The sequence below is a fragment of the Arvicanthis niloticus genome, chromosome 27 (assembly GCF_011762505.2).
Source record: "Arvicanthis niloticus isolate mArvNil1 chromosome 27, mArvNil1.pat.X, whole genome shotgun sequence".
Classification (NCBI taxonomy): Eukaryota; Metazoa; Chordata; class Mammalia; order Rodentia; family Muridae; genus Arvicanthis; species Arvicanthis niloticus.
Window position 1 is genome coordinate 26,650,618 of NC_133435.1, and position 23,138 is coordinate 26,673,755.

Genomic DNA, 23,138 nt, shown 5'->3' on the forward strand with positions numbered 1-23,138 from the left:
TTGATTATTTGAGTCATGGATTCAGTATCTCCTGGTCATTGCATTCATTCTGTGTCTCCCAAACTGAGAAACATAATCCATCTCTCTGCATATAAATTCTACGTGTGGTAAGTACACAGGATAATAGGTATGTAGTAGCATTGCTTTCTTGTTCTTCCCACCAAAGCAATACGAAGATCATCTGAATTGCACTTTCATTGTCAGATCACTGTGGAAATAGCTTGGGCTTGCAGCAGGAATGGGTTCCTCTACCCTTGTACCTGGAACTGTTTTTTGTTGTTGAGGGCCATGCTGTGCACTGAATGGGGGTTTGCAGAATCTGTGGATCCTACCCACTAGGTGGTCACAGGACCCTGTGTGAGAGATGTACCAAGGAGAAATGTCTCCACACATGGCTCAATGTTTTCTGTAGAGGGAAGTGGGAGGAGAGATGCCCTTGGTTGAGCGCCAAAAGGCACAAAGAAGTGGCACATTGGGACACATCTTGTCTCTAGTTCTCATCTACTGGCCACTGAGACATAACACCAGTCACCCTTTGGATCCAGCAACTCACAATGGGTGGTGCTGGCAGGATAAGACTCCCTGCTGCCTCTTGGTCTAGAATTGTCACCGTAGCAGTCGTCACGTCCCCAAGCACTGCTTCCACTGGATCATCTGGACCAAGGACTAGAGAAAAGGATTCATGCCATTCTCGATCCTCATTGGACAGGATCTCGACTTTGAAGAAGATATGATCCACGCCTTCAGCAAGGACAGAACGAGAAGAGCAAATAAATGCCTTATCAGGGAAACACTCGAGAGAGTATAGGTTGACACAGCTTGGATACCACATTAAAATATGCCCTGTCCTTTCAGGAGTCTCTCATAAGTACAATGACTGTTAATCAGTGCAGACCGTCTCGAGTGAAGAATCTGTTTTACAGACCAAAGTCTACCTGTGGTAGAGACTTGGCACTGCAGATTTGCTATCCAATACCATACAAGGATTAATGGCCCCTGCCTGGCACAGGCTGACTGTAATAAAAATCTATGATCCAAAGTACACTTCATCCTGGTTGCACTTCTCTTTCTCTTTTTGCTTAATTTTTCTTCCCTCTTTACACTCACACACTCACTCTCATGTGGCTGCGGGAGCTGATACACAAATGCCCTTCAAGCTGTACCCTAAGAAACAAAGGCTAAAAGACTGCCTATTGCACTAGGCTTTGCAAAGATAATAACACAGAGTGGGATGCTGGGAGAAAGCAGGCAGAGGCTTTAGAAATTCACTCCATCTCTTGTTAAGAGCATGGCAGGAAGGGCCTCTCCTCCCCCCTCCTCATACCTGGTTCATGCTCCTTCTGACTTCTGCTCTTTCTAACCTTAAACAGAAAAGAAAGAGTAAGGGTGCTTGAAGGAGAAATGATACAGATGTGGACGACTGGCGCTACCCTTCCAGAAAACACTTAATATGCACACCAAGGTTGGAACTTGTGTTGGCTAGTTTTTGTCAACATGACACAAGCTAAAGTCTTTGGAGAAGAAAAAGCGTCAGTTGAGAAAATGCCTCTAAAGATCAAAAGCCTCCAAAGATTCAAGCCTGTAGTGAATTTTCTTAGTTAGTGAATGATGGAGGAAGGTCCATCCCATTGTGAGCAGTGCCATCCCTGGAGTGGTAGTCCTGGGTTCTATAAGAAAGCAGGCTGAGCAAGCCATGGGAAACAAGCCAGTAAGCAGCACTCCTCCATGACTTCTGCATCAGCTCCAGCCCTGTTTGAGTTTCTTCCCTGAATTCCTCCAGTGATGGACTATGATGTGTACATGTGAACCAAACAAACCCCTTCCTCCCCAGCTTGCTTTTGGTCCTGGTGTTTCATCATAGAAATAGTAACCATAACTAACACAGAGCTGAAAGCCCTTTAAAATTTCTGTGAGATGTCAGAGGTGTAGGGACCTCTATTCTGAGACTCTGAGACACTCCATCCACTTGTCAACATGTCTCTGAAAAAGTGTGAACAGTGATCCCTTGCTGATTATATGGGAAATGGTACCAGGATCTATAGTAGCCACTTAACATTTCCCCCCAACACACAAAGTTCTATTAAAATAACAACAACTGGCATACAATTCAACTTGCCAGCTGCCTGACTCATTTCCCCTATCACAGTGGTTCCCAACCTTCCTAATGCTGTGACCCTTTAATATAGTTCCTCATAAACCATAAAATTACTTGTGTGGATACTTCATAGTTTTAAGTCTGCTGTTATGAATCATAATGTAAATATCTCATATGCAGATGGTCTTAGGCGATCTCCTTGAAAGTGTCATTCAACTCCCCAAAAGGTAGTGACCCACAGGTTAAGAACCACTGCTCTATCAAACAAATACATCAGACAGTCAAACTGGTTGTGACTTGATTCTTGTTTTACCTTCTTCCCAAACCCATCACCATTTTTGTCTCCAGGATAAAATGTGTTAAAGCTTGTAACCTGGAATCCTGTTTCCCAGTAGATCTAAAGCCATTTGTACAGTGGGTTTGTGTCTTTCAGATTTCAGTAGGCCCTAAAGGGCACAGCACAGTATTTTCTACCATGTTCTGCATGATGTATTTGTATATGTTGTATCTATATTTAAAATTAAGTGTTGTTTTCATTCAACTAAATAACAGGCTAACAAAAAGCCTTTCACATAAACTCTAATATTCAGTGTGCTCTATAGATAGGGTTTTTTTTTTAACTAGCTAAATTGTTATCTGCAATTTCAAATGCATATTTAGTAAATGCTTTATATTATTGAAAGTATTATATTCTAATTCAGCATCGCATCACAAACATTTATTCAAATATAAGACATTTACCTCTCCATTAGGAAAACACCAGCTGGGTAGTTGGAGGCACACACCTTTAATCTCAGCACTTGGGAGGCAGAGGTAGGTGGATTGCTGTGAGTTCATGGCCAGCCTGGTCTACAGAGCAAGTTCCAGGACAGCCATGGCTTTGCAGAGAAATTCTATCTCAAAACAACAGAAAAAAAAAAAAGAAAGAAGAAGAAGAAAAAGAAAACCCTATCAATTAAACCTGTAGGGAAGAGGGTGGGGAGCTTTGAGAATGGAAAAGATAAGAGAGGGCAATGAGCAAGTGAGTAAGATCAAAATAGATTTTATATATATATATAATATATATATATTATATCTCATAATAAAATCTATTATTATGTATAATCAATAAATGCTAGCATAAAAACAAAACAAACAAAAACCTATACAAACCATAATTAAAAGAGAAAGGAAGGAAGGAAGACAGAAAGAAACAAAGAAAGAAAGAAAAGGAAAGACAACCTAGAGACTGAAATTGGCACTCAATTACCAGGGCTGAATTTCAGGACTCTGCTCTTGGGGTAATAATCCACACCAGACTGGGCAGAGCCGTCTCGAGTGCTGCATCGGATCTTGGAGGTCCTATTTTGATCGCCTCTACGGATGACCTTGATGCTCAGAACCGCAATGGCATCTGGCCCTGCAGGTTCCCGGACTTGGTATGCGGCTTCTTCAAACTCAATGGTGGGGGCTAAGGAAATGTGGGTAGGAAAATAAAAGCAAGTTAGAACTAGTCAAAGAATCAGACTCCTAAAAAAGTAGCTTATAACAACGGGAGGGAACTGTTCACAATACCAGAGCCTAATGGCTGGCAGTCAAAAAGATCAACCAGCATTTACCCCAAGCCACATTTTACACAGAGGAACTGATCTGGGATCCTGCGGTGTTATCTCTCACAAGAGAAACAAATGGCGCCCGAGCTTCCAACATGACGTCATAGTGCAAAGACGTTTCTAAACTAAAGCTTTGAAAATTGAAATTTGCACAATTTATCAAGGAACTAAGACATAGTAGGGACTCAATAAATATCTATGGACTGATTATATACACAACCTTTTTAGTTACAAGCTACAATTTTTTAAAGTTTACAATGCACCTCATTTAGCTATTCCTGAAGTATATCGATTCTGGGTGTTTGAGCATTTGACCTTCCCATGCTAGCTTTTCTCTAAGTTCTCAAAATTTATTTCAGTCAGTAGAGTTAGTTCAGGAACATAAGCTTCCTTAACTCAATATATTTTGAAACACTACTGTTTTCCAATAGAACTGGTATTTAAACCCCCGCCTCCCCCATTCAAATTTCATGAGGAGACGAAGGTTAGGATGTTGTCAGAGAAGAAGATAAAATAATGGGAAATTGAGAGCAGTTTTTAATTTGGTGTCATCTTACTGTATTATGGAATATTTTAGAAATTTTTCATCTCTATCTTTTCTTTCTCAGACAGTTTCCTCTTGAATATATAGTTTTCGGTAAGAGGCTCTTTGAAGCACAGGAAGGCAGCTGAGCAGAGTGAACATGTTACCTTTTGAATGGTTTTCTTTCATCTATATTTGCATATGTACATGTGTGGGCAGATACGCTGGATCCCTTGGGGCTGGAATTATAGGCAGCTGTGAACTCCTCAAAGTGCATGCTGGGAACTGAACTCCAGTTCTGTGCAAGAGTAGACAGCGCTCTGAACCACTCAGCCGTCTGCCAACCCCAGTCTTGTGGAGTCGATCATTTGGGATTTCTTTATGCCTGGGAAAGGTTCACCTTGGGGTTGAACCTAAGTTTGCAGGAAGGGCTAATTCAACTATGAGTCAGTGAGTCAGTCAGTCTGTCTCTGTCTCTATCTCTCTCTGTCTGTCTCTCTCTGCCTCTCTGTCTCTTTCTGTCTCTCTGTCTCTCTGTCTCTCTCTCTCTCTCTCTGTGTGTGTGTGTGTGTGTGTGTGTGTGTGTGTGTGTGTGTGTGTGTGTTCATACTTGTAAGAACAGGCAAGAGGTCAGCCTCAGGTGTTGTTCTTCAAGAGTCATCTACCTATTTTCTGAGGCAAGGTCTCTCACTGGGACCTAAAACTTATCAACTAGGCTAGGATGGCTGGCTAACAAGCCCCAGGGATCTTCCTGCTTTCACTTCTCAGCCCTGGAATTATAAGTACATCTGGCTTTTTATGTGAATGCCGAGGATTGAGCTCCGGTCTCATACTTGGGGGTCAAGCACTTTACCAACTGAGCTATCTTCCTGGTCTGATGGTCAGCTTTTCTTAGTGATGTCCAAGTTGGTTCCTGACTTTTCACCAGGAACTGTAGGAGTCTTAGAACTCTCACAGTAATTAAGAGTGCAGATTCTAGAATCCAACAAATCAAAGTTCTTACACAGTTGCCACTGCTTATAGCCATGTAGCTAAAATGCAAATTAAGAGCTTTATGGATGCTGTTTCTTTCCATAGAAGATACTGACAGGGATTATTGCCAGGATTAAGCAAAATAAACTAATATAACATGTGCAAGAAGGACTATAAACATTATGTAAAAAGCAGGGTTTACATTATTATATGCTCACCTGTTAAAATAACCTATTTTAGTAAAATAACGATGTTTTGATTTAAAACAGGTGCTGTTTGGAGCAAACAACACAGGTTGCCACTTCCCTGGAAAGGGGTGTTCTCACTCTGCCCTGTGACAGTGTGAGAAGTCAGTCGGAAATCAGACTTTTTCAGGCAGACAGCCATGTTCCAGGTTGGTTCTTGGGGCGCAAGTGTTTCTGATTGTATTTCTAGCCTCCTCCTGACCTGTGACAACTTACACAACTTTCATTCTCTGCTTTAAGGTTCCTGTTCTGCATTTTAATCACATTTGCTCTTTATCTTTGACAATGTAGGGGATAATGAGATTAAGGATTCCTGTGAACTTTCTGGAGCCACATAGAAGGTGATCATTCTATGTGAACATTCTATGAACATTCTAGATAAATATTCAGAGGTTGCCCTAAATAAGCACCTCTCTAGCACTTTCCCTTCCAAGACACTGATATTGTTGGTAAGCTCTCAGTTCATGTCCCAGCCCCCTAAGCAAAACCAAAAGGCTATCTCTTCTGTTACCATCTTCGTCATTGGATATGGTGACAGTGGCCACGCTGTTCTTCCCAATTCTGGCTCCACTCCAGTGATTTCCAAGAGGATGGCCAAGGTAGACCCTGAACTGCTCCTCAGGCTCAAACATGGAGTCATCATGGATGTAGACAGTGCAGTTCTTCGCCTACAACCAACACACAGACATGTTTGTCCTTGTAGCAGGAGGACCAATAACAGCTACTTTTCCTAGATGACATGTTTCTTTCTTTGTAGCATCAAACAATTGGCATGAATTCAAAAATAGCTCAACAGTTACATTTATAAAATAGAACTTTGAATTCTAGCCATTTGTGCCTGACTCGGATGCATCTCTGTGGCAAGATTGTCATTATAAAGACATTGCAAACCATCTAGAAATTTTTGATGATAAATTGTGAAAAGCCAAGGCAATACAATCAACATCAAACTAAAACACATCTGAAAACCGTGGTGTGCTCTCCACATGGTATCTGGGCCGATGATGACAAGTTACAAAAGACGGATGACTGATGGATAGGGGTTAGTGAATGGCTCTTCCTCCTGGAGAGTTCAATAAATGGCTTTTCCTTTGTGAAAACTGAGTAATTTTGTAAGAAATTCAGAAAGGTGCTATCTTTGGCTAAAAGAATTAAATTTAAAAAATTTAAATTTAATTTTAGATGCTAAAGAACTTTTTAATTGGCTACAAAATAGTATCTCATCTGAATGGAGGACCAAAACCTAGAAACATAACCCAAGCTGTCTTGGTGGTGGGAGGAAACCAAGTGTTTCTCCAACAGAATATTCTCCACTGAGGTATGTATGAATATGTGTGTGTGTGTGTAAAATGAGCCTCACCAGCACAGTTATATGAGAGGAAATGGGGCATTGTCATATGACCACTTTAAATTTACTACCCAGCTATGGCTATGTGTGGGAAAGAAGTTCCAAACCATACTGTAGAAATCATGCTAAGTGGCAAGATTTTCTTATGAATATCTGTATATGGTTTCTTAACATTCTTTCAAAATCCTAAAGAATGGCCTCTTTTTTTCCTTCAGCATCTTTCCTACAATATGAATTCATTATAGAATATATGAATTTAGCAGTGACTTTTCAATCTTTTTTAAAAAGACATTTTTGTAAATGCCAGCTCTAAAGACATATGTTTAATAAACCAAAGAAAATGAAGGTTCCAGAGTGCTCTGAAGAATTATGATAGATTATCATGTGGGTAACATATGGTCTATTTGATTTCTTTTATTAAATGAAAAGCTATTTCTTGAGTAGGCAGTGATTTTTTTTTTCTTCTTTGAGCTGAAACCAAATACAGACATTCAGACTCAAAGCTAAAGATTGCATTTATGTTCTTAAATTCAGGTTCTAACTTTCCACTAACAAGGTTCCAAAAACTAGGACTGGCCTTCGTGAGTCACGAATGTCTCAGGCTCTATTTATTTACTCTTTGTCGTGAAGAAGAGCAGAGGACACGCCGGGCGAGCTAGTCTGATGCTAACCGTGTGTCAAAGGGTTAACCAGAAGACAAGACGTTGATAGACTTGGTTCCACCAAAATGAAATGCTTCTGTTCAACTAAGAACATTATGGCCAATTAAAAAAAAAGATTAAAAAGGAGGCATATAATCATAAACATTTTAAATTGAAGTCATACATACAAAAGAAATCTAAAACCACTTGAGATCTCATTTAAAATGTTTCTGGGGTTTAGAAGTTATTTTTGAAAATCCATAGACAGAAGATATAAGAATTGTTAAGTATTTTGTTTTGTACACTCACATAAATGTAATGAGAAAAATATTCCTATATATAAAATTGAGACTTAACAAAAAAAATATTTTGAAACAAACAAAATATAGTATTAATATAAATTATATTAGAACATATCTTTGCTTTTACTTGTATGTTATAGTAATTTCTCTCTTTAAAAAGTAATTTCTTTTTTAAAATTTTTATGTGCATTGATGTTTGGCCTGCATGTATGTCTGTGTGAGAGCTTCAGACCAGTTTTCACTGGAACTGGAGTTACAGATAGTTGTGAGATGCCATGTGGGTGCTGGGGATTGACCCACGTTGTCTGGAAGAACAGCCAATGCTCTTAACTGCTGAGCCATCTCTCGAGCCAGGAGATAGGATCATAGTAATTTCTAACTTGGTAAAATTCAACTATATTATGGAAATTTGATATTTATTATAACACAAATAAAATAAATATAATTAAGTAAAAACAAAAAACAACATAGTTAAAGTTGGTTTGGGTCATGGTTTTATCACAGCAAAAGAAAATCCTAAGTAGGACAGAAACTGGTACCAGGGTAGTGGAGTATTGCCAACAGTGTGTTTTGAGAGGATGCAGAAGGGTGTTGAAACTTGGGGCTAGAAAAGCCACTGAGTATTGAGAGATTAATGAGCTATTATCATGAGAACACAGAAGACAGTGCTGAGAGCAGTGTAGGTTTGTTCAGGTCTCACTTGTGAAGTTTTAGAGGGGGGCAAAGACTCTCCCTACCAAGGCCATTTATGTGATGATTTGAATTGAGAGCCACTAAAACTTTGCTGGGACGACTGATACCAGTAGCTAAGGCTGAAGAGTCAGCTGTGGTTAAGAAGAGGCCAGCATCACTGAGGTGAAACTTCAAATGTATTTCCTCCAGGAATTCTCTTTCAGTCACACCTCTGAGCTATAGTGGGATTACAGGCAGCACGCCTCTGAGATTACAAGGAGACTCAGAGGCAGCTACAGCTGAGACACTGAGTTTCTCAGGTGAGTGGCTTTAAATTTTAAAGGATGAGTGACAACTCACACACACTACCAAGACAATGCTTGAGGCTTTGGTCCTATGCTGGGATACATAGTACTCTGGACAAAGACTCCGCTAATAGTGATAATTTCACTGTTTAGGTAACATTGGAGGAGGTTTCTCTATTATGGTTTCATACTAAGGGGTCTACATTTGATTCTGCTGGGCTCCAGCTAAGCTTCCTGGCTCAATTAATGATGTGTATGTTTTTGGTTGTAAGCAAAGAGAAAGATGATAGCCAAATAGAATAGATTCCATTATCGGTAATTTTATCAGTTTGCAAAAGGACTCCAAGAGCTAGACCATGTCTAATTTACTTCATGGACAAATCAAGGTTACAAGGAGGAGATTTCATCTTTGAGCCACCACAAGCCTGCTCACCTTCTCCCCTTTCAGAAATGTAATCCGTGAAGAGTCTGCATTTCTTCTCTCTTCGAAGTCCTCCGCGACCTGAGCGGAGTGGCTCTGAGTGTAACACCTCACTGATGACTCGTAGCTCAGGTCCCCACTCCGGATTATGGGAACATGCAGGACACCCTCCTTTTCCTTCACTAGAAGCAAATCCTTGGAAAACTGCATGCTGGGAACTGGGTAAGAGATAGGGAGATGAAGGCTTTGTCAGTCAGGAGAGAGAAGATGCAGCAACCACAGTGGCGTTCCACAGAAGGCCACACGGGTATCAAAGTACAAGTGCTAAGGGACTTTCAAGCATGGCTGTTATTTCTAGGACACAATCACTGTTGCTACGATGAGTGTGAGTCCAATGACCTATACGTTGTACCTATCTTTGCTCAGCTTCAGAATGCAGCTACTACCTCCAATACCAACAGGGAACACACACAAAGAGAATATGATAATGACTTGACTACAACACATAGCCACTTTCCTCCTATGGATACAATAAGGAAAAACACACAAAAAAAGGTTAATGACAAAGTATGGCTCCTCACATAGGTCCTGAGGTCATGGAGACGCCAGGGCAGAGTAGAGATGTTAGCAAAGAAAAGCAAAACAAACAACAATGACAAATGGGCTTAACCTATTTAAAGGACTTCATTTTTTTTGATTGTTGTTGTCAGTTGTTATATAAAAATTAAGCAGAGATCCGGGTGGTGGTGGTGCACACCTTTGATCCCAGCACTAGGGAGGCAGAGGCGGTGGATCTATGAGTTCAAGGCCAGCCTGGTCTAAGATCAAGTTACAGGATGGCCAGAGCTGCACAAAGAAACCCTGTCTCAAAAAACTAAAAAAAGGAAAGAAAAAGATTAAGTCAGAGATCTAGATTTTTCTCCTAAATTAAAAAATGACAACACTAAATAAAATACTATAAAGAAATTCCATATAGGTCAAAACTATTTGGACCAAACAAAATATATGGATAGGGTGAATTTCAATGGCGATGGCTGATCTGTGGCCAGTGCTATGGAATTAGCTGTTCTTTGAAATGTGCTGACCTAATTTGACTTTAGGAATGAACTCTATGAATGGTGATTCGAAACAAAGGAATTGGAGGAAACAGACTTGACCTTCCACACTGGCTGCATGACAATGGGGTGAATCACTGAGACTTTCTGAAAATTGGGCTTTTAATCTTGCAAAGCAAAACTATGAGTATCTCACAGGATAGCTGAGAGGGCTGGCTTTCGGAACACAGACATGCTATCCAGTGTAGCACAAGGTTCACAGGAATTGCTCCAATTTGGTGGGTTGGATGTAGTTTGGTTTACCTAGGGGTCTGTCATTAGTGTAAGTTGCTTGGCACAGGAAGACCATCGGACATGTGTTGCCAAGGGAGAACGAAACAAATAAGGAAGCTATGCCTCCCTTGGCATGTGTCCGAAGCTTCAGATGGGTTTTGTGGCTAGCCTGGCTTGCCTCAAGTCAGATCAGAAAGGTAAGGGCTGAACTGGCAATGTTTTCCCATCCCATCAATCCCAGATTCTTTTCGAGCTGTAAAGACTCTTCTTTCCCTATCTTTGACAAGACATTCACTCTCACTCTCTTGGGGGGTGGGGGTTGGAGGAATGGACACTTCTCACTGCCTGCATAATAATAATAATAATAATAATAATAATAATAATAATAATAATAATAATAATAAAGCCCTGTCTTTCAGAAAGCCCCAGTCAGCAGGAGGTTGGCAAGAGACAATGAAAGACAGCAAGGTGAACAGGGAACAGGCTGTGCATGGTGCTGGCGGTGTAGGTCATGCTTTGTGTTTAGGATTCATACATATTGATGCCAGTCTGTCAATGGCTTTGCAGGGCAGCACTGTCCTGGGAAGATGTAGCACTGAGGAGGATGGCTTTTCCAGGACCACAAGGGCCCTTTCTTTGTACCGATGGGATGCACACATACAAAGGAGGTTATTTCCCAAAGGCAGGTGGGCTCACGATGGGTATAACACATTTATTGTTGAGCACCTCTGGTAGCACATTTGTTGTATATAACCAACATTTATTTGTATAAGTCTTGCATCCAGAAATAAAGTATAGGACTCTGTTCTCTGTTACTCTATAGTGGACACAATATTGAGCACAATACTCATGTGCGTGCATAAAATGTTCCATAGATACTATTATTCTGTTCCTCTTCTTAGGCATTGACAAAATTAATGGAATATCAATGCCTGGAATGTGGCATCCTTTTTTCAGGCAATGGTTAAGGTGGAGAGTTAGCAGAAATCCACCTCTGATTCCTTGGAGTTAATGAATAAATACGTTGTTAAAATTCATTTATTCAGTTGTATACACAGGAGTCCAATGATGTTAATGGCTACAAGGTCTTTCTTGTCTACCAGTAATACTCATATGCACTTAGAATCTAATTTCAGAAGAGGGAGATTAAAAACAAGAAAAACTTCTGAAATGAGTTCCTTAGATTATTTGGGGTCCTAAATTCGGCACAGTGGAGAAAGATGAAAGTACCTAAGATTGATTACATCAGACTAGTGAGCAATTACATCGGAAAGGTAAGAGCTGATTTCATTAGGTTCTTAAGTGACAGCAGATATTGCTACCTGGCGGGGGGTGGGCAGGCAGATGGCAACTGATACTGTATGGGAGAAGGCAGTGGGGTGGGAGATGGAACCAGAAGATAGGACCAGATGGGTTAGACAGAGTTTGGATTCTGGCTCCATTATCTCTTCATATGACCTTACACAAACAACTCAAATCTCAGTGTCACAACTTGAATGGTTACTGTGAAGGTCAGATATAATGCATGTAATATCTTTAAGTGTTTACAATGAACGGCCTCAGCAAAAATTATCGATCATAAGAAAGAGAGATGACTAACATCGGAAAATACTGCTGACTGCAACCAACCACTAAAGTAAGTTTGGGGATTCTTTTCCTAGAGATAAATTCTTGACATGAAATAAATGTGGTAGCCTTCCTAATAGATCTGAGACATATTGTTTTGTATATCAAATTCCTATGACTGCAACTCCAACACCTACTGATAAAATATGTGGGAGAATTGAAAGACCTTTCTGTGTGCTTCAGAGTGTAATGACTGTATTTGTTATTGGAATCTGACCAGTTCATATGATAAATTGCAGACATGCCAAGAATAAATGAACATGCAATAAAATCTACTGTGTGCTCCATGACAGAATTCATCTAAATGACATTCTGGGAAAAGTAAAGCTTCAGAAACAGAAAGCAGATACATGCTTGCTAGAACTTCAGTTATGGAAGAGACTGTTTTTAAAGGGCATGAGTAAATTCTACAGGGTATGGGGGCTTCACAACATCTTTACTATGGGGATGTGTGTGTGTGTACCACTGTTTGTTTTCAGAACTTGTAAGAATCTTCATTTACATAATTATACCCTAATGGTGTATGTGTGTATGTGTGTGTGTGTGTATGTGTGTGTGCAAATACATCCAGATGTTCTGGAAATTCTGATTTGCTTCCCTCCTTTCTGAGCAGCAGCTTCCTGGCTCACCCTCACTTACGTAGGCTCTGTCCTCAGTGCAGACTGTATTTGGTCACACATGGCTTCCGCTTACTTGTGCACACCGTTCTCACTCGTGCTAACTAACATTAGTTCCCTAAAGACAACTCGCACCAGCCCTTTCTCATAAGCACACACTGCTCCCCTTGCAAAGACCTTTGGCCAGAACAAGAGGCTCTAAAGGACCTGCCTGACTCATCATAACTTCCCATCCATGCCTCTACTCACCTGCTGTCTTGTTCAAAGCAGAAGTCAGCAATGCAGTTCCCCAAATATGCATCTTTCACAATTTTACATGTGTGTGTACTTACCTCTCCATTTGTAACAGGCTTTCCTTTATTATCCATGGCTGACATCCTATCATACCTGAAGACTCTTTTGTAAAACTTGCTATAGCAGACACTGAACCTCTCGAGTATAGGTCTAATGTTTACACATCTCTCTGCACTTGGCAGGTATGGGCAACATGAGTGGCTGTCTCCTCAGTGTCTATGCAAGTACACACGCATGCATTTGTACATGAATATGCATACATACATATTTCACAAATAAAAATATGAATGGGATATAATGTAAAATGTATGGAGGTTAAGATAAATATAGCAATACACTTGAAATCAGCAGTAGGCGTTCCCAGTCTCTTACCATCCTGGAATGTGTCATTAATCGCAATGACAGCCTGAGAGGGCTTGGTCAGTTCGGCTCCTTGTGCTGAGCTGAGGAAAACCACAAATGTCTCCAGTCCTTCAATTACTGGGTATTGTGTGTCATCCAAGATAGTCAAAGTGCAGTACTGGAGAAGAGATCAAAGCAAACGTAAGAGAAGGCTCAGTGCCCACCATTGACATCTTTCTTTGTGGTCGTAAAGCGACCCTTTTGTCTTTAAATTCATAACAAGATCATCTCATTAGCATATTTTTACAGCTTCTATTCTAAACTTGCACTGTTGGATATCTGATGGTAAAAAAAATCACTTGGAGAGTTTGAGAGGATCCTTTTGTGAATTTCAACTCATCTTTTCGTGTGTGTGTGTGTGTGTGTTTATCCGTGTATGTTTTTCTGTGTGTTTATGTCTCTGTGTGTGTATGTGCATGCTTATCCACTTTCTCTGTGTGTTTATGTCTGTCTGTGTGTGTGTGTGCACATGTGTGTGTGTACAAGAGTGAATAGTGTGACAGTCAAAGGATGATATGTAGATGATAGTTCTTTCCTTCCTCATGTGGGTCCTGAGACTCAAACTCAGGTCATCAGTCTCAGAGGAGACGACCATCTTGCCAGCCTTCATTTGTGTTTCTAAAGAAAGTAAAGACTGAAATGTTGTAAAGGGCTTTTTAATGTTTTGAAGAGACTCCAAAAACAGGCAGAAACTACCCTGGTGACATCATGTAGAGGGAGTCTCAACTGGATGTCTCCATAGGGTTCCTCCTCTTGGGAATCTCATGGAAGAGGGACCAGAAAGACTGTAGGTGTCTGGGGGTGGGATAAGGACAATAGGAAAACAAAGCCCACTGAATCAACCAAGCAGGGCACATGAGGGCTCACAGAGACGGAAGCAGCAAGCACAGGGCCTGGGTGGGTCTGCATCATGTCCAAAGCATATATGGTGTGGCTGTTGGCTTGGTGTTTTTGTGGACCTCCTAACTGTGGGCATGGGTGTGTCTAACTCTTTTTCCTGCTCTTGAGATTCTTCTGCTGTTGGGTTGCCAAGTCAGGCTTGGCGGTGAGGGCTTTTGTCTTGTCTTCTCTTCTCTTGTTTTGTTCTGCTAACGTGTTGTCTCTTGAAGGCTGCCTCTTTTCTGATGTGAGATGGAGGGGCCTTGAATTTGGGGAAAAGGGGTGGTGAGAGGAGCTGGGAGGAGTGGAGGGAGGGGAAACTGGGGTTGAGATATATTCTATGAGAGAAGAATTTATTTTCAATTTAAAAAAAGAAAAGAAGAAGAAACTGTACTAGCAACCATGGGATGTTTGACTTTGAGGCACTTTGGCTGCTGTGGACTCACCTGTTCAGTGATACCTGGCCCAAATTCCACCTTCCTTGAGCTGGGGACATAGTCAACTCCTGGAGTGGCAGAAGCTGGGTCCGAGGGCCGTGTGGCGCACCAGACAGATGTGAAGGTAGAAAGGTCAGTGCCGTGGCGGATAACTGGAATCTTCACTGTGCCTGGATTACAGTAAAAGACATATTTCATGTTCAAACTTGAGTCAAAACACCAGAGGGCATCTCAGAGTACTCTATCCCCCCCCCACACTCCCCCCCCCCCCAGAACCACAGTGGCAGCTCTTCTGCACAGTTTGTCTAATCCAACCTTTTGATGCTCCTCCCCCAACTCTGAACAGGGCTGACAGGTGACAATGCTCCCTTTGACTGACTCTAAGGTCAAGAGGAGACTCAGAGGAGGGTCTCAACCCGGGTGGCACTGGAAAAACAGTCCTTGGGGGAGAGCAGATTTCACATGCACCGGAGGGAAGACCTGCCACCAAGAAACATCTCAAACCTATTTAAGGAGGAAAATCCCTGAGATGAGAGTGTCAGCTGGGAAAGTCAGTAATGAGCTTGGGGACCCACAGGCCTGGGGCTGCATGTTCTTAATGGAATGTTTTAACTGGGTTGATTTTCTTATTTTATCCAGCAGTGCACACATCATTACTTAAACCACATAGGCATAGTATCCTAGAAACAAACTTCATCTGTTGGGCCACAGTGACACCATACTTGTAGAGTCTTAAAGACATTTCATTCTTTTCACAGCCACAGAGAAAAGTTGACTTGAGAACCCCATCAGACACCATATTCTCCTATCGATATGTGAGGTAACACATAGTCATACCAGGGCCCTTGGTGCACAGTAAAGGTAACATGATAGAGTAGAAAAACAAAGTTCTGATCCAGATGTGAAGTGCTCTGTGACTGTGTTCGCTGCACAATCTTTTGTTTTGTTTTGCTTACATGAAGTATTTTTTTTGAGACGTATTCACTTCTTTTCACTTTAACTGTATGAATGTTTGGTCCACATGTATGGATGTGAACACATGCATGGCTGCTGTCCATAAAGGCCAGAAGAGGGTGCTGGCTCCCCTGGAACTGGAGCCGCCATGTGGATGCTTGGAAACAAACCTGGCTCTTCTTTAAAAGCAGGGGTGTTCTCAAACATTGGGTCACATCTCTGGCCTCTAGTTGAATAAACTCTGATAATTTGTTTAACTTCTCTGGGTCTCAATGTGCTTTTCTATGTAATGTTAGACTGAACATTAGTAAGAAGGCACAGAACATACATGGCGTCATGCTTGGCATTCAGTATGTGTTTAAAAAAATTAGTTCTGGGAACTGGAAAAATGGCTCAGTGGTTAAGAGGGCTTACTGCTCTGACAGAGGATCTAATGTCATCTCTGGCTTCTGAGGGACCTGCACACCTTACACACACACACACACACACACACCTTAATCTTTAAATAGTGTTAGTTCCCAATATACTTCAGAATCGCTTCAAAGAGGTAAAAGCCCTTGGCCTTCATTACAGTTATTATCTCTCTCTGCCAGAAGCACAGGATAAACTTTGAGACCCTTAAGAGTCACAAGAAGGAAGGGGCCTAGGCTCTAAAACAACACAGAGAAGAGACTTACCACTGACTCCATGGGGCTAACATATAAATAAAAATGCTCCATTATGCTAAGACACTGAAACTTGGATGTTTGTTTCAGCGGCTAACAGTATACTCAATAACTATCTGCATCCTCAGTGGATCACATTACTGCACAAGCCAACACGCTGAGCACAGTAACATCCTCTGGGCCACAAAGTCAGACCATGAAGCTCCAAGGCAGTCTGTTTCTCTGCCATTAACGATCAGAGCAAGCAAAGTGGACAAAACTCTCTACTTTCACTGCCTCCCACTGTCGATCTCGATGCCTGCCTGGCAACACATAACACTGAAGCCCAACAATGTTGTCACTAAGAAATGACATTCTCCATGTCTTAAGGACATTGTCAAACATAAGAAGGAATAGGAGGATGGTTCATAGAAAGAAACACAGAGAGATTCTTTTCCATTACCTGCATCCTCACTGATGGTAAAAGCTGTGTTGCCCAGGGAGACAGTTGAGGCATCATTGGGACCACTAATGAGGACCTTGGCCACTGCCACCCTTCCAATGCGGGCATTGTCAGAAGCATCAGCCAAGGCTAGCTCAAATTCCTCTTCCTCCTCATACTCGCTGTCATCAATGACCATGACGTCACATGTGGACACCGTGACACCGGGTCCGAATATCACGCGACTCTCAGCAGACCTCCCTCTGGACTTAAAATCAGATCCTGATTCCAGAGCATAGAGGCTACTTCCCATGGCTGACTTAGGAACTGTGTAGCAAACGGCAGACACGGGGCTGCTTGAGTCTCCTGCAGTGTGAGAAAGGCAAAGCATGCGAGTGAGTGCTTCTCAAATTTTAAGATCTCTCTCTAGTAACTTAATGAGCTTTTCCTCAGACTATTTCTATCACCACTTCTGCTCCAACTCTGACAGGCAACCTTCCCAAACTGCAGTTTCTATTAAGCCTGGGGTATCAACCGCTTGAGGATTTAATATACCCCAGATACTTCCCCCAAATAACTTAAAATGGATTTCCTATTCTGTAGACTTTGTGCTCTGTTAATTCACAAGACTCATTGCCCACCACCGAGGACCACAGTGGGAGGAAAGATAAGAGGCATATTTTGGTACTTTAAGTAGCAAAGTAATTGTGTCCTGACATTAGTGTGATGAGTTCAGTTCACTGCCTTCCTGAAGGAACTTCTTCACTTTAATTCCCGAGAGACACAAGCTTGTTCAAAAGAGGAAAGATGAAACAATATAAAAACACAGACAACTGTGTTCATTAGTGATGCCGCAGCCCTTGGTGACAACCTGCTACAGGCCTGGGGTGGTGGCTCAGAGCAATCAATGGGGCTTGCCTGTCTTCCAAGTGGTATTTACTAAGGTTTAGTGCCATCCAATGTATTTATTTCACTAATACCCTGTCAGCAGATCCAATACTGAAAACTGACACTATCATTTAGATTCAGGTGGTCTTGAAGGGATTTCATCCCTACACATTTTAAAGTTGCACATATTGCACAGTCATAAACCCATCAAATCTTTATTTTAAATGTCCAGCCTTCAAATATTGCCCTTTATTTCCCAACGGGAGAATATTTTTCATCTGAACATTATACTTAACATCCAGGTAGGGAAATCTTTAAGTATATGTTCTTCCCTCCAAAACCTGAGATTTGTACAAATACAACTTCTCTCCTCAATCACGGTTGGTAAATAATTTATGGAATGGGTGATTGATTCAAAAGACTGAGTTAATGAATAATTTGTAAGGCTAAATCTAACTAGTCTGCACTTCATCTTGAAGAATAAATGGAGCTCTAACTACATGCACTGAGAAGAGAGGCCTTCAGATAAGGCCTCATTCAGGAACCAACTCAACAATACAGTTGATTGGGATTCAGTGGGTTAATATATTAAAAGGTACACAATAGAATTAATATGAATCCTGAGCACTCAGCACACAGAAGAGTCTCAATGGATGTTAGTTATTATCATGCTCCTGGTCACCCATGGCAACAACAGACCTTGTCTTTTGATGGGAGCAAACAGAAACCCATCGCTCTCGTTGACCCGGTAGGTCTTCTTATCAAACTCCAACGTGGGCTCATCCTCAGTGTCATTGATAATGACCTTTGCCTGGGTGAGCTCTCCCAGCAGGGCATAGGCTGGCATGCTGAGCTCCACGGTGAAACTTTCGATATTCTCAAATACATCATCATCATTGATGACAATGGTGCAGGACTTTGTGTCCTCTCGTTCCTCAAACTGCACCTGTCACAAAAGAAGCAAAAGCAGTTAAACTGTGCATCGCCTCAGCATTCCCTGGTCAGTCCCTCGGGAGATTGTGAGCTGGCAAAGAACTGCAAGGTGTCTTTGAGTTCCTCCATCCCTAACTCCTGCTGTCGTGCCTGCAACACTCAGGCATCTCTCTCTGTTCTTCGTGTGCAATGAAGGCTAATTTATTATAAAAGAACGTGAAAAGCAAAGAGCTATCCTAAATCTGGTGACTAGTAAGGTGGGTAAGAATTATTTGTGTTCTTTTTATTAACAATTGTCATTTGGTTTCTCAGTGCTCTTTCTAATTGGGGGCAAGCTTAACTAGAAAAATCTCCAGTTTTGGAGTACGCAGATTTGAGTTTCAGGTGTCAATTACCCCCAAGTAGGTAAATTTATACAAGTTTATGAACATCAGGTACTTAATTAATTCATAATAATAATTCTTCTATACTATTATTAGGAAGACTAAAGAAAACTCTATCACGAAAGTGCTAAGACATTTTAAAGCACTGCATAGCACAGATATATCATCACTGCCATGCCTATATTATGTATATAATTAAAAATTAACAGGAGAATCATGTTGCACTAAATAATTGAGTTTGAGTTCATAAAAATGTCACTTAACACACTAGGCTAATTTAACTTTATACCTGGCTAAACCTTTTGCCATAAAATGGACTAGAAATATAATATGAATGAATGAATTTAGCAGGTACAATACAGAGAAGTTATTTTGTGTGCACATAATTGTAAATGCAATGAGAATTGTCCTGGTTATATCTTTGTCTAAAAAATGAATGAATGAATGAATGAATGAATGAATGAATGAAAAAGAGAAGGGAGGAGAAGAGACAGAGGCAGAGGAGGGGGGATGAATAAAATGAGGATAAACTGTTCAAGCAGAAATAGATCGGGCCTGTTGTTTGTGTAAACTGAGATAGTTAAATACATATAAGAACTAGTCAGAAGCCTCTAAGAAACACAGATCTGAAAAACACATAATTTAAGTCAGGCAGGATTATTAGTGCATACCTAATCAACTGATCAAGTTGAGCTTTTGCTAATCTCCATATTTCAAAATGCCCCCAAGAAAGCAAAGTACTCATTAGATTTCTGCTTAAGATCTGGAACACACTGACAGCCCTTTGTCTTTTCTTGGAAAATGTGACATCCCTTTTCTGAAGACTATCTTCTCTGGCCTTTTCTATATCCCTATTGGACATAAAAGGCTTTTACTTAGTCTAGTTGATTCCTGAACTCTGTGAAAGGACAAAGCCCATGGTGCTTTACAGAGATTTAACTTGTAAAATGAAATTGACTTGAAAAAAGATGAAATAAATACCCATTAAATGCAAGCACTGTATCCTATAGGAGAAAAGGTGTTACTTATCCACCCCTACCCCTAATTCACACTAAGTGTGCAGTCTACCATTGACTTGGACCCCTGATCTCCTCACTTCCTCCCCATTATCTCCTTTCTTTCTCATTACCACCCTGGAGGTAAAAGAGGTGACTTAGAAATTTTCCTGTAGCTCAGGCTTAAGACACTTCACACTCAACATGGCCAAGACAAAAATCCCAGCACTAAACGTCAACAAACTTGTTCTCCCTGCCCATCATCTCCTAGCAAGGGGTGGCATCATCCATGTCTGCCTCTGGCCCTGTCTCCAATCACTGCCCACTCCTGTAAATTTTGCTATTTGAATCCCCCATCTTGTCGCCTCTCACCTATTCTATCCCAAGAAATTCCCAACTGGTTTGCTTATGTACTGTCTTCCCAGCTCCAAGCAGAGAGAAGGGAGAGGAAGGGCCAGGACACCAAGAACTGAGGACATGATACCTTGCTGAGGTCTTGTCATGAAGCAAAATGTAAACAACTAGAAGCCAGATGACAATTTACACCCAGGCAGACACTTCCATGCAGGTTAGCCAGACTAAAGAACAAAGAACTATGGGAAAGGAATATAGGGCAGTTTCTTGAGAAGGATGCAGATGGACAGGGACATGCATAGGGAGAGAGCGTCACCATAGCCTGCGGCCATGCTGAGGAACAAGTGGTCCTTCCATACCTACCTGACCAGCATACTCCATGAAGTCCTGCTGTCCAGGATGAGAGCTGACCCTGGAGCTGGAGCTGGCTGTGCCTTGTTCGGTGCGACACAGGACGATGGCGTACTGGTTCAGGTTCCCAGTCCTCTGCACCGTGACACTGACAGACCCTGCCTTCTCACTGACGTTATAGCTAGAGACACACAAAAGTCAGGCTCTGGAAATCTGTCTTAGGGTTATGAAGAGACCACTTGCTTAGTGCTTATCTCTGCTGTTTGGTCACAGGAGCCAGACACTTCAGAGGGCAGAGAGTTTAGTGCATTCAAAAGTTACATAAAAAAAAAAAAAGTTTAGGCAGGGGCTTCAGCCTAAAAGGGGGATTTGTTCTGGATGTATCAAGAGGCTACTTATGATCTTAATGTATAATGAGTAGATTTGGAAAAGCCATAGAGAGACAGCCATGAACTGGGCTTGAATGCAGCCAACGAGGAAGCCCTTCAGTCTGTTGTGTGTCTCACTGACTTGAGTGTTTTAAGCAAAATGCCTTTGAAAGAGTGAACTCCATTGCCAGTCACTGTACCATTCAGTCCATTACATATTAGAGATTTGCCAACAAAAAGGGATCCCTTTTACTCAATTTATTTAATTTTGGGAGGTGATATAATCAAGAGGTAATTAAAAGCAACTCTCAAAACATGTATTTTATGGGGTGATTCTAATTATTATGGGTATGGCTAAGATGGGGAAGCTGGATTTAGGGGTCTTGGAAGCAAGTTTATTAGTCCTACCCACACTAGAGATGTCAAGAAATCGATGTTTTGGAAAAGTGAATCTCTGAAACGCCGATTTAAAAAGTGTTTATTCTAGAGTAATAACCCATGTTATAATTTAACTTAGAGAAACCAGGACCATGCCTGTATCACCTTTATCAAATTAGAACTCCTGGTTCTCTAAAACTCTCCAGTAGACGAGGAAAATATCTTAAAGAGCCCATATACATGACATATAGCTTGACACAAATCAAAGCAGTCTTGGGAAAACACAAGCTGAAGGTCTGTTTTCTTCTTTTCCTATAAATTATACTAGATCATCTTCTGCAACTTGGAGATGGAAGCAAAAGTATTCAATGGAAGCACTGAAGGAGAATGGTTAAGATTATTGGGCTCCAGATCTCGTCTTATGGCTTGCCAGCTACATGACTAAGGGCAAGGAACTCTGCCTCTACCTGTTCCGACTGCTCGGCTACTCTAGCGACTAGAAGAGAATCTCATAATTGCACAGTTGCAAGCAAATAAGATGGATTCAGTTGAGAACAAAATACCTTGTATACAGATCATATTATCCAATCAATATCTCATTCGATTGAAATCGCTGTCATCGTCATCAGCTGCACTGCGTTATCTTCAACAAAAATGGCTGACTGGATCTGCCTTCTAAAGTGTTTCACCCTAATCTCCTCTACTTGCTTAACTTATTTCTCAACATGAAGTATGCTATAAAAATTGTACCTGGTATATTTAAAGCTGATGAGAGACCACTGGATATGGAAGACGTTGTCGCCGACCACATTGGGTTTACTGTCCTTCACCAGGAACTGAAAACTATCCATCAGCTTCTGGATCTTCTCCTCATGCAACACATACCGAATCAACCCCAAGTTCACATGCTCTGTGAGAAAAATAGAGTCGCAGAGTCCTCTGTCAACTAGTGTGAAGGTGTAAGACGCTCTCATATTTCCCAGACTAACATAGCAAGTCTAGACTTCTAACGGGCTATAGGAACTCATTTTCAAAAGAATAGAAATTATAGTAGTCTTAAAATGATTCTTACTAGTTATAAAGAAACATCTTGCAATTGCATGAAAAAAAAAATACCCATCTTTATACACAGAACTCCTCTTTATGCTCTTGTAAAAGGAGACTCTAGGGTCTGACATAAAGCACCCCAGGGTGTGAGTGTGTCTGCAGAGCATTGAAAGGCAAAGGCATTGAAAGCTGACAGAGACAGGTTTTTTGACCTCATCTTCTATGTAGACAGGCTCAAACCAGCCTAAATTTTTTCTAAAAAAAAAAAAAAAAAAAAAAAAAAAAAAAAAAAAAAAAAAAAGGTGCTTTGGGGTGGGGGCTGATCTGGAAACATAGCTTAGCAGTTAAGAGCACTGTCTGTTCTTCTAGAGGTCCTGAGTTCAATTCCCAGCAACAACATGGTGGCTCACAACCATCTGTAATGGGATCTGATGCCCTCTCCTGGTATGCAGGTGTACATGCAAATAGACTGCTCATATACATTAAATAAATAAATAAATAAATAAATAAATAAGTCTTGCCAAAAATAAAGGTACTCTGGAGGGAATGTGCTGATAAGAAAAGCTGGGGCTGACAGCAACAACCTATACATGAGACTCAGCTCTACATGATTGAGAATGGGCTGGAAGGGGATGCAGAAGGTGGGTCTTAGGGAGAGTGTCGCATCACTAACCAATCAGACTGCACCCAAAGGGGAGGAGT

At 41.2% G+C, this 23,138-nt stretch overlaps 1 protein-coding gene across 3 annotated transcripts in view; it reads right to left on the bottom strand.

Annotated features, from left to right (window-relative positions):
* The window catches only part of Fras1 (Fraser extracellular matrix complex subunit 1), a 400,677-nt gene that overhangs the window by 27,674 nt on the left and 349,865 nt on the right, over nucleotides 1-23,138 (bottom strand). For 2 of the 3 annotated variants that reach the window (XM_076926449.1, XM_076926448.1), the window contains exons 53-62: nucleotides 22,140-22,299; nucleotides 20,656-20,824; nucleotides 18,327-18,573; nucleotides 16,761-17,105; nucleotides 14,709-14,869; nucleotides 13,354-13,501; nucleotides 9,129-9,334; nucleotides 5,939-6,095; nucleotides 3,345-3,545; nucleotides 554-741 (exon numbers count right to left, since the gene is read on the bottom strand). In XM_076926449.1, the coding sequence (XP_076782564.1) occupies nucleotides 554-741; nucleotides 3,345-3,545; nucleotides 5,939-6,095; nucleotides 9,129-9,334; nucleotides 13,354-13,501; nucleotides 14,709-14,869; nucleotides 16,761-17,105; nucleotides 18,327-18,573; nucleotides 20,656-20,824; nucleotides 22,140-22,299 (1,982 nt within the window). Of the gene's footprint in view, nucleotides 1-553; nucleotides 742-1,324; nucleotides 1,362-3,344; nucleotides 3,546-5,938; nucleotides 6,096-9,128; nucleotides 9,335-13,353; nucleotides 13,502-14,708; nucleotides 14,870-16,760; nucleotides 17,106-18,326; nucleotides 18,574-20,655; nucleotides 20,825-22,139; nucleotides 22,300-23,138 lie in introns of those variants that run through there. The other variant, XM_076926450.1, reaches the window with a different exon arrangement.